The sequence below is a fragment of the Elephantulus edwardii genome, unplaced genomic scaffold (assembly GCF_000299155.1).
Source record: "Elephantulus edwardii isolate Elephantulus edwardi_28Jun2011 unplaced genomic scaffold, EleEdw1.0 scaffold00257, whole genome shotgun sequence".
Taxonomy (NCBI): Eukaryota; Metazoa; Chordata; class Mammalia; order Macroscelidea; family Macroscelididae; genus Elephantulus; species Elephantulus edwardii.
Window position 1 is genome coordinate 503,530 of NW_006400007.1, and position 11,179 is coordinate 514,708.

The following is an 11,179-nucleotide window of genomic DNA, read 5'->3' on the forward strand; positions in this document are numbered from 1 at the left end:
GGAGTGGACCTGGGGGAGGTTTTGTAAAACAATGAAAGAATTTTTCTTTTACTTTTCCAAGAGGGTAGTGTTCTGGGGGAAGGCCTGGGAGGGGAGAAATGTGCAACAATGAATGAATGGAAATCCAAAGCCTCTGTAAATCTTTACTGAAATTAGTCATAAATTTAAATTTAAAAAAAAACAAAACAACACCAAACCAAAAACAGGCCTACTGTTCTCAAATAAATTTCAAGTTCTAGAAGAAAGATTATCCTACAACGAGCTTATTCTACCATCAATAATACTGATTGATGGAAAAATATATCCCTCTCGTTTTCCCCTATCTCCTTTTAACATGTTCCAGTTTAACTACTTACTTGGACTGTGATCCTACTAAGAAAAGGTCTCAAATCTGATCAGGACAGCTGGAACATTCAAGGTTTGGGCCTCAAAGTCTGGTTCACATGATTCAAATATTAAAATATTTCAACTTCTGCTATCCAAGGACCAAGTTTTAAAGATAAGCGTTTAAAATGAAAATGCTTCACTTTCTGGATTAGAGGTTAAAACAAATTTTAAAAAATTAAATTAAATAAGGGTAGTAGACTATCTAAAAAAATTAGACTAAGTATTTTCTTTTGAAAATGAAATAGTATGCATTCTCCCTTCATATATTAAATATTCAATATTGGTTTCTCAGCCAGTTATTTAAGGAATGTAGAACCAAAAACAAAACAAAAAGGACTAGAAAAATACACAGGAAATAATTTACTTTTAGTATCTTAGAAACTAAAACACGTTATAGATAAAAACAGTTTTCCCTAAAAGTACGTGGCAAATCTCAAGATGAGAGGTACTGTGTTTTACTATGTTATTATTATTATGTCAGTAATGTTAAAGACTCTTAAAATTTAAATATAATTTTTTAAAGAAAAGATTATGGAGACAACTCAAAACTTAAAAAATAAAACTACCACTAGAATGCTTGAAATAAATTTAAGAGAGAAAAAATATTTGCTTTCTTCTCTTCCTCTCTTAAAAAATGTTTAGAATCAATGTTTAGAACAAATCTAATCTAAAAGTTTGGCTCTTGCTACTTTATAATTTCCTAAGTCTACTTTTTGTCAACTATATGCTTGTTTTCCCCTTAAAATAAAATATGTTCAATCTAAAGAAGTTCTATTGCAAAGACTAAACATTTAACTACAAAATTATATAATCAACTTGAGAAAACTGTTAAAATAAAAATTTACATCATTTTCAAATGCAAAAAGCTCAAACTCATTACTATGGAGTCAGAACATAGCTGACCCTCCAGTGGTTTTTCAAGGTTGTTTAAGTCACTGGGAAGGGGATTGCCCATCTTTTTTTCTGCAGGGCGGTAGGTGGAACAGCTAAAGAGGCGTGGCCTTTAAATTAGCTGGGCAAATCCCTATGGACTATGCTACCAGAGCTCCCTTTGAGTTATTCAGCATATTACAATTAAGCAGAACTATCGGGATGGGTGTGTCAGAGGCAATGCGATTGGCACAGGATAGAACAGGCTTTAGGGCTGTTGTACTTAGGGTCGCTATGAGTCGCAAGCGACTCGACGACTCGACCGGGCACATAACAATTATCTGGAGGGAGACTGAGAAGGCAACCTAGTCTTATCACTGATTATTGATAAAATAAAATTACAACACTTAACAGAGTTTTGGTTCATTTTTATTTTCATTAAATGACAGTTATTGTTAAAAATAAAACTCTAGACTAAAAATTCACTATTATTGCAGTTTAAAAAATTGCTTTCTCCAATTTCCATGTTTTTTAAGAAAAATTGAGTGCTAAAAACAGAGAGCTCTGGTGGCCTAGTTGTAAGGAGTGTGCTGCCAAACCAAAGAAACAAGATTCGAATCTACCAGTTGCTCCGCAGGAGAAAGACCTTCCTTCCTTGTGATTAACTGCCTCTTATGGAGGGTCTCCTATGGGTCGGCTCTGACTTCACCATACACAACAAAGGCAAAACAAGGGAGCTCTGTGGGTAAAAACTTCCGCTGCCAAATCAAAGGAATGCGGCTCAAAGCAAAGTAAAACTTTTCTTTTTTTTTTTTAAATAAAAAGTTTGTTCCCCTCCCCCCCCAAAAAACCCTTCTTTGGTTTAAAAAAACAAAGGAGGGAACACTAGATGGGGGGGAAAGAGCAGGCGGACGAGCACAGGGATGAGAGTAGAAGATTAAACAGAACAAATAAGGGGAGGGTCCCTAGAGAGAAACGAGGAAGGCAGCCCTTTGCCCCTCAGTTTATCACCCTCGTGCAGCACAAAACCGCTAGGAGCTGCGAGCACCGTTTCCAATTAGCCTCCGCCCCTTACTTCCACAAATGAATGAAATGGGGCTACACCAGAGCAGAGTGCCTTCCCCGTCCGCTCAGTCCGGGGAAGAAGCAGCTCCGGGTTCAGATCGATCCCCTTCGATCACATCCCTCCCGCTCCCAAGGCTTGCCATCTCCGGAACGAACAGATCCAGGGACTTCCTTTTTCCTAGAAGTTGTGAGCCTAAGTCCCGCGCATCCTTTCTCAGCCCTCCTATGAGAACAGTTTAGCCCTAAAGGATGCACTGCTTCGGGCTCACCCTCCCCGGCCCTTTCTTGAAGTGTGAATGTGAACGCTCTTCTAAGGGGCGTTTAAGGATCATTCCAGCCACATCTTTTGGAAAGCACAGACAGAAAGCTGTGTGCACCATCTACAGTATCTTCACAAGTGAAAAGGCTAAAGGAAAGAAACAAGAAATTCCAAAGGCCCCACACCCTCAGCATCTCCCGCCATTTCCCTCCCGAGTTTCCCGGATGTAACCCCTTCCCCGCGGCGGTTAAAAGGGACCAAGCGGTGGAGACTCCCTTTAGTGTAGAGGAGATATCAAGTCTAGTCTAACCTCCACTAATCTGAGTCTCCAGTGACTCTAAGTTGTGTCCTATCTTCGAAGTCATGGGAGAAGGGGATAAACTACCCAGTTAGTTCTCCTTGACTTTGCACTCACCATCAGTTCCAGTTTATCGACCTCCGCCTCCATGTTGAATAGTTGACATTCCTCAGACCGCGGCGGCGCTTAAGCCGCAAACCGTGCTAGCACTGAAGGTCCCTATTGGACAGCTGTCACTCAACATCTTGTACTCATTGGTTCCCCAGTTCAATGATGCCCGCCCACTGGAGACTAGGTAACGCCCCTCCCCATGAAACACATTTTCCTGTTGGACAAAGACACAAAACGCCGCAGGAGAATTGGCTGCTGCACACCTTTTTTTCATTGGCTGCACCCCGTCTCTCCTTTCAATTTCATAGTTAGGATTCTGCAGAGAAGACCTTGCGATTGGTAGAATCGGAAGAAATGCTGACCAATTACACAAAATCTTTCACAGACAGCATGGAGAGCGTGGACACACCTTCTTTTCTCCCGCCTTTCCCTTATTCATACCTTGAGCGTCTCAGCTCTGATTGGCCAGAACTTAGTGCTACCTCAGCCAATCGCAAGGCAGACTTTTCTTCCGAGCTAGCGAATTGTGGCAAGTCCTTGGTTATAATTGGTCCCTCCGAGACATGGATTTCATTTTGAATTTTTCTGGATGGCATTGAAGAGCCCAGACTCCATCTAATCCACTGGCCTTTAGACTAGTAAGTGCAAAGATTCTTCCCTTGTTATCCGGGTTAGCGTTTTCGGCATCTAGACTATTTCTGCTTGCAGTCATACAGTTTAAGGAGGTGGGAACTTAAGCTGTGGTGAAAGAGGAGATGGAAGAAGGAAGGGGACATTTGGGGATCGGAGAAAAGTGCTCAGTCTAGCTTCATCCTGTCCGTAGCTCTGCTATTCAATTAACATTCTACAAAATACGTTTTGGAGTAAGCTATCTATCTGCCTTTGTTTTGTACATTCTTTTACTTTTTTACTGCTTCAAAGTCTGGTACACTAAGCAGCACCATCGCTGTTACTTGGACTCTTGTGTAAAATGCAAATGAGTGGGCACCACCCAGACCTACAGAATGAAAAAAAAGACGTTTTAACCAGATCTATCACCACTTTCAGTGATTCTTATGCATGTTAAAATCTGTGAACCGATATTTCTCAATAGAATTCTGTGAAAGCATCAGTTTTAAAAGTGTGCCCTGTACATGGTTCGAATTCACTAGATGCTCTGCTGGAGAAGGAGGGGCCATCTCCTCCTGTACCAGTCAGATCCGATTTGACGGTACACACACACACACACACACACACGAACAAAATAATAAAATAAAATTAAATTTAAAAAAAATTAGAAGACTAGGAAGTCCTGGTGGCCTAATGGTAAAAATCTGCGCTGCAGTCCTGAACGCATGAGGTTCAAATTCACTACCGTGTAGTGATTAATTATCTCTGAAAAAAAGAAAGATACTTCTTTTTTTTCCTCTCAAGCAAGAAAGGCTGTTTCTGAAGGTTATAGAGCATTTGAAATATCTCCTAATTCATTGCCTAAGAATTGCTTTTAATAATAGGATACTTGCTTGAGAAACTCTTTATTGATTGTCCAAAAGTTTCTTGTGTACCTGCAATAATCCGCCAGGAGCTGGATCCTGTGTCTTCTTCATCTAAATATCATCTTGCAAATGATACTTCGCATAACGAATGTCTGCTGGTGGCTTCACGAAATCCTCACAGTTATTATATTAGCATATTTTATACTTAGAGTGAAAAAGCCTGTATCAACTGAACACTGCATACATATTTCATTGAACTTACTTTAGATGCCATTACTCAGTAAATGTTTAATACAACATTGCAGGTCAAAGGCAAAGCATCAGCATAACTTTGTCCATCTACAGAATGAGCCTCCAGCTTAAGCCAGGTTGCACGAGCCAGCACACCAGCTTTTAACCTATTTCTGTACTTGTAAAGTGGCCTAAATGCATTTTATTGCTATTTACTTCTATCCAACCTGAAATAAAATTTTGGTTTCATGCCATAGGAAGAAAAAAAGAATTAGAAGACCACATGTCTGTAGTTTATGAGGTTAACAATAGCCGTAGGAAAGTACCCACTCTGTAGAACAATCTCTAGTATAAGATATACAAGGCAGTATTTGCCATGGAATAAATCTTAGAAGGCAGGAAAGGCTGGGATAAAAGATGAATGGAAAAAAGAAACAAAGGGAGAAAGTGTAAAGAGTGCTATTACAATGTGGAGACTACTTAATATCATGAAACAAAGTCTGTATCGATGCAATAGGAAACCAATTTGTTCCATAACTTTCACTAAAAGCACAATAAAACATTTTCTTTTCTAAATTCATTAGGATTCATGCCATTAATCCAATAAAATATTATCAAGAACATTCATTCCAAGCAGAATTGTATATAGATCCAAGTGCTGTTGCCCCATTGCTATTAAGGGTGCCCCCTGCAAGTCCACACCTCCTGGAATCAAGCTACTTCTCAGCTTTCACAACCAGCAGTCAGGCTAGGGGAGATTCTTCAGCCAGCAAAATGCAGAGCAAGTGCAGGGCTGCATACCAAGTGCTGAAAGGTTAGGGAGTGCACCAAAGCAGAATGAATGTGTATTTTAAAGGCAGATTGTTCCTATTCAATTTTAAGATTGAGGGGAAGGAGGCACAGGAGGAGCCCAGACCTTTGACCATGTTTTAATTCTGCTTCTTGAACAACATCTTTGTTCCACAGGTAGCAACAATCAAAACCAGTAAACTTGCTGGAGTTTATTTTCAAACTAGTTCTAATTTAAATTTTCTTTAGAAAAGGGTCTGCATTAAGAGTAAAGTATATTGGGATTTGTTTTTAAATGCTTTGCAATAAATATTTTGAAACATTAATGTCCTTAAATTGTAATTGTTATAAAACTAAATAAAGCATTTAGAATAATGCCTGACCATTAACAAGCACTTACAATAAATAAATAAAATAAAGCCTCTTGCCCCAGATTTGGTATCATCATTTCATTGTACAGCTCCCATTTAATCTGTGAATTGTATCCTAATTATTAGAAAGAATGTGTTTGGAGAAGTTTAAATCTGGATTTAATCTATTGCATTCCATCAGGCAAATCATCTAATCTTCCTAACTGTAGGTCTTTTGTTTGGTTGGTTTTTTTATTATGGGGGGTTTTTTTGTGTGTACCATCAAATCAGATTGGACTGGTACAGGAGGAGATTGCTCCTCCCTCTCCAGCGGAGCATTTGGTGGATTTGAACCTCATACCTCTGGGATTGCAGTGCAGCTTCTTGCCACTAGGCCACTAGAGCTCCCTTAAATGTAGTTGACCTTATATGAATATAAGGATAAAAATATACCTTGTCAGGGTTGATATGCAAGATAGTGAGCCTTAGCAGAGAAAAATGTGTATGAACATACCTGAATAAAAGAACATTCAATAAGTATTTCATGTCATTCCTTTTTCCATAAAAGTTTCTGGCTAATAACTTTTAACAACTGGCCATAACCCAACTATAGTAATTTCCTCTCTTATAAAGGGAAATGCATCTGATTTACTGAATAAAAATGTAACAAACTTAGACAGTAATGTAATGCCAAAGACAAAGTCTCTCTAATCTATTGCTGTTGGTTCCTACTCAAGCTCTCTTGTGGTGGTGGTGGTAGTGTTAGGGGCCATCAAGTTGGCTCTGACTCATCGCAACTCTATACAACAGAACAGAATACTGCCCCATCCTGTGCCATCCTCATCGTCTCTGTTGTGTTTAAGGCCATTCTGTGTCAGTCAATCTCATTGTGGGCCTTCCTCTCCTTTGCTGACCCCTCTGCCCCGAAGCATGATGCCCTTTTCTAGAAACTGTTGTCTTCTGATAACATGTCCAGAGTAAGTGAAATGAAGTTTCACCATCCTTGCTTCTAAGGAGCCCTCTGGGTGTATTTCTTCCAAGACAGGTATTGTTCTTTTTTTTTCTTCCCTGTGAGATAAACATACCAATTTAATAAATAAGCAAATTTCCTTCCATAAATCAATCATACATTTTTCAGTCATCTACTTGTTCTATGTCATTATTGGTAATATTTTTATTTATTTATTTAAAATTTATTTTCATGAAAGTTTACAAAGACTTTGGATTTCCATTCATTCATTGTTGACTTTTCTCACTTCTCACCCCTTCCCCCAACTCACTTTTCTTTTTGAAAAATAAAACAGAGGAACTCATGAACTATAACACAAAATGGATGACCCCGGAGGACACTATGCTGAGTGAAATATATTAGTCACAAAAAGACAAATATGGCATAATGCCACTGTTATAAAAGAGAACTGACATGATTAGATATTGTTATGACAGGAGTCTAGAACGAAGGTAGCATAGTGGAGTGGACTTGGAGGGAGGGATTGGATAACAATGAAAGAATTCTTTGTTCTTTTGGCAGTCCATATTGTACTCAATATTCTTCACTAACCTCACAATTCCAAGTCATCAATTCTTAGATCTTCCTTCTTCACTGTCCAACTTTCACACTCAAGTGACACCTACTGTGGCACCCAAATGCTTAACCAGTGCACCACAAGGGCTCCTTTAAGTCTTTCCAGTGATAATTTAAACTGTCATGAACAACATTATGGAGTCTGCTTAAATAAAAGCAGAAGAGGTTTATTGAGAGACTATGTTATGTTGTGTACTGTCAAGTCAGAACCTACCCATAGCTGACCCATAGTGGGTTTTCAGGGCAGTAAATCCCATGGGAAGAGATCACCCCTCTTCCTCCTGAAAAGCTGCTGATGAATTTGAACCATGTACTTTTGGGTTACCAGTGCAACTCCTTACAACTAGGCCACCAGAGTTTCCTCACTGAGGAATAGAGATTGTCCATTCCTGGAAACATCTACAGTCAGAGTGAAAAGGACAGATCTGCTGCAAGTGAAGAGGAAGCAGGAACTAAAGGTTACATAATTTGTAATTAGCTGAAAAACTATCAGAGGAGTTGCAAGTATCTAGATATCTAGAAGTAAGAATTTAGTTGGGACATAGTACATAAATGGGATTATATGATTGGTTAAAGGCACATGACTATTTATTACAGAGTGGTCCCAGGATGGCAATTGGACGTGGTTTTTTGTAAACTATTGGTAAAATTGCTTCCTCAGTTTTGTCTGTTTCTGGGGGATCCATTGTGAAGATATATCAATAATGCTGTGTATCAAAATCCTTCAGGCGCAAACTATCACGTCTTGCATTTGTCTGATTCTATAGATTATAGTATCCTACACCTGCCAGACCTCAGAGAAAAAGGAATATCTTCTTTAGGGCATATGGTTACTTCAACATCAATGTTAAGGCATTCCTGTCAGACAAGGCAGCTTTTAAATCCCACATGCATCACAGGCTTGTGCCAAGATTTTAAAATAGAGTTAAGGCTCTGCTTTCAGATTTCTCTTTTCACACACCCCCAAGTGCTTCTGATTTGAAACTCTTATATAAAACTTAGTTTTGTATTTTAGATTTCATTTACATTTTAATATTTTATGATTTTTTTTCCTTTTTCTTCATTTACATGGTAGTTACAAGGGTGTGTTCACTCCACCGAGATATACATATATGACATGTGGTTATTTATTATCCTGTATCTATTATCCTTCAATTTAAAAAGTAAAACAAATTTCTTTTTACAGAAATCATGCCCAAGTTCAAGCAACGAAGAAGAAAGCAAAAAGCCAAAGCTAAGAGATTATTTAAAAAAAAAGAAGCATCTCGACTTCTGTCCAAGCAAATTAAACCTTCCCCTCCATCTCCCCCTCCTTCTCTCCCTCTCCCAAGGTCGCCAGAAAGGTAAGGCATAGTGTAGGACAGAGAAAATATTACAGAAATCTCATCAATTTAGGATAAAGTCAACAGATTTCACATATAAAATTACAGAATGCCCCATGAAATTTGAATTTCAGATAAATAAGTGGATCTAGTTTAAGTATGTCCAGGAGAGACCAGTCTTTGGAGAAGGAAATGCTTAGAAGGATCAAGGGACAGCAGAGGAAAGAAAGACCCCAGATGAGATGGACTGACACAATAATTGGGGTAATGAGGGTAGGCCTGTCAGAGACAGTGAGATTGGCTCAGAATAGAGCAGGGCTCAGAGCTATTGTGTGTAAGGTCTCTATGAGTCGTAGTCAATGGCACATGATAACATGTCCTATGAAATACTTGGAATACACTTAAACTATGAAATTGTTCATTGTTATATGAAGTTTAGATTTAAGTAGGCATCTTTTATGTGGCAACCCTAGTCTAGGAGTTTAAATGAAACACAAATCACTGAAAATTGTGTTTGAGATACACATTCTTTTCAGTTTTCCTGGTCAATTTAATGCCATCAATCTGGTAACTAAGTCAAGGGGGGAAAAGGGGCATAGGACAAGAATTTAAATTTTAATTGTGGTTAATGCTTTGATTTCATTCGTAAATCTTAGGACATCCATCATAAACATGTTAATGAAAGAGATTCTTGATTTCTAGCTAACTCTGAGTGTGTTTTTTTTTTTACAATAACCTATACTTTATATACTTTTTTTGTGTGTAAAATATTTACAGGGTCCCTAGGGGCATAGTAGGGCCGATGTTGGCTTGCTAACTATAGGGTCAGCAGTTTGAACCACCAGCTGCTCTACAGAAGGAAGATGAGGCTGTTTCCTCTTGTTAAGATTTACAGCCTTGGGAACTTGATGGAGGTTCACTATGAGTTGGCAGTGGATTTGGTCTTTTCCATGGTTATAGCTACAAACCCCAAACTTGCTTTCTAAAAGTAGGCATCTTTTACTCTTCTGCATCCCTCCTAGATTATTATCAAAGCTTCCTAAGTGGTCTTCCTGCTTCTACCCTCAATCCCTCTGTAGTCAGCTCACAGAGAAGCAGCCAGACTGAAACTGTTAAAAGTCCTATCTTGTTGCTCCTTTACTTCAAATGCTACCATGACTTCCTATCTCAGAGTAAAAGATAAAGCCTTTAGTATGATCCATTACACCTTTTCTTATCACACTGTAACCTCGTCTTCTAATCCCCTTTCTTCTCTAGTTACACTGACCTCCTTCCTATTCCATAAACACTTAGGCTCTCTTCCACCTCAAGACCTTTGCACTTGGTATTCCCTCATCTGAAATGCACTTGTTGCAGATATTTTAATTTACAGCTTCCTTACTTTTCTAGTGTGTTTTTCCCCAGCAAAAGTCACATTCTTTTTTCTTTTCTTTTTTTAACCCTTTTTAAAAATTAATTTTAATGAAAGTTTATAGAAACTTAGGGTTTCCAGTCATTCATTGTTGCACTTTTCTCCCTGCCTACCCCCTCCCCCAAAAGTCACATTCTTGTGATACTTTTTCTCAGCATTTCTCACTACCTAACTCTATGTGTTATTTTACTGTTGTTTTTTTTTATTTTTCTTTTTATTGTGATTTGAGGGCAAGTTTATAAAGCAAGTTGGTTTTTCATTCAACCATTCACATACATGTTATTTTATAATATTAATTACAATATTCACAGTGTAACCATACTTTTCCCACTTCTTTCCTGTGATTTTCATTTCTGTTAATTCTTCTAGCCTACCTTTTTCTGCATTTAGGGATTTATCCTTTGACAACTGCTGTTCTTTGACCTTCACCTTATAGGTCTACTTATTGATTAATTGAAAGTTGATCTGCAGGGATACAACATACCATAGATAATGTTACTACTACTCATTTATCTTATCTTTTTTTCCCCATGAGACTGCAAATTCCACAAGGGCAGAATTTTTGCCTTATTTGTTGATCATGAATGTGTGGTGTCCTAAGCATACAACTCAATCTCAGAGTCACTGCCCTGGCTCATAGCTGATTGTCCCTCTGGTGGGTTTCCCAGAGGCTATAAATCACATGATAGAGGATTGCTTATCTGTCTCCCATGGAGCGGCTAGTGAATTTGAGGCACCTGAGCAAGGCAGCCTTTGGGTTAGCAGTGCGACTTCTTAGTAATGACATCACTGGTGCTCCCTTTGTCTATAGTCAACTCAACTCAACTCAACTCAGCTCATTGCTGTCAAGTCAGAGCCAACTCCTAGGTGACCTTCCAGTGGATTTTCAGAGAGGAGATTTTCCATCTTTCTCCTATGGAACAGCTGGTGGATTCAAACCATTAGCCTTTGCATTGGCGATGCAACTCCTTCCGCACAACTTTTTTTTTTTAATTTTTTTCATTATTATTTTGTGTGTGTGTGTGT

General features: G+C 38.5%; 2 protein-coding genes across 2 annotated transcripts in view; one reads left to right on the forward strand and one right to left on the reverse strand.

Moving 5' to 3' along the window:
- Nucleotides 1-3,029, reverse strand: part of SKA2 (spindle and kinetochore associated complex subunit 2) — a 22,515-nt gene extending 19,486 nt beyond the window's left edge. The window contains exon 1 of the mRNA XM_006899465.1: nt 2,997-3,029. Within this exon, the coding sequence (XP_006899527.1) occupies nt 2,997-3,029 (33 nt within the window). The remainder of the gene's footprint in view (nt 1-2,996) is intronic.
- A 5,582-nt stretch (nt 3,030-8,611) lies between these two features.
- The window catches only part of PRR11 (proline rich 11), an 18,375-nt gene continuing 15,807 nt past the window's right edge, over nt 8,612-11,179 (forward strand). Inside the window, exon 1 of the mRNA XM_006899466.1 lies at nt 8,612-8,763. Coding sequence (XP_006899528.1) covers nt 8,612-8,763 — 152 coding nt within the window. The remainder of the gene's footprint in view (nt 8,764-11,179) is intronic.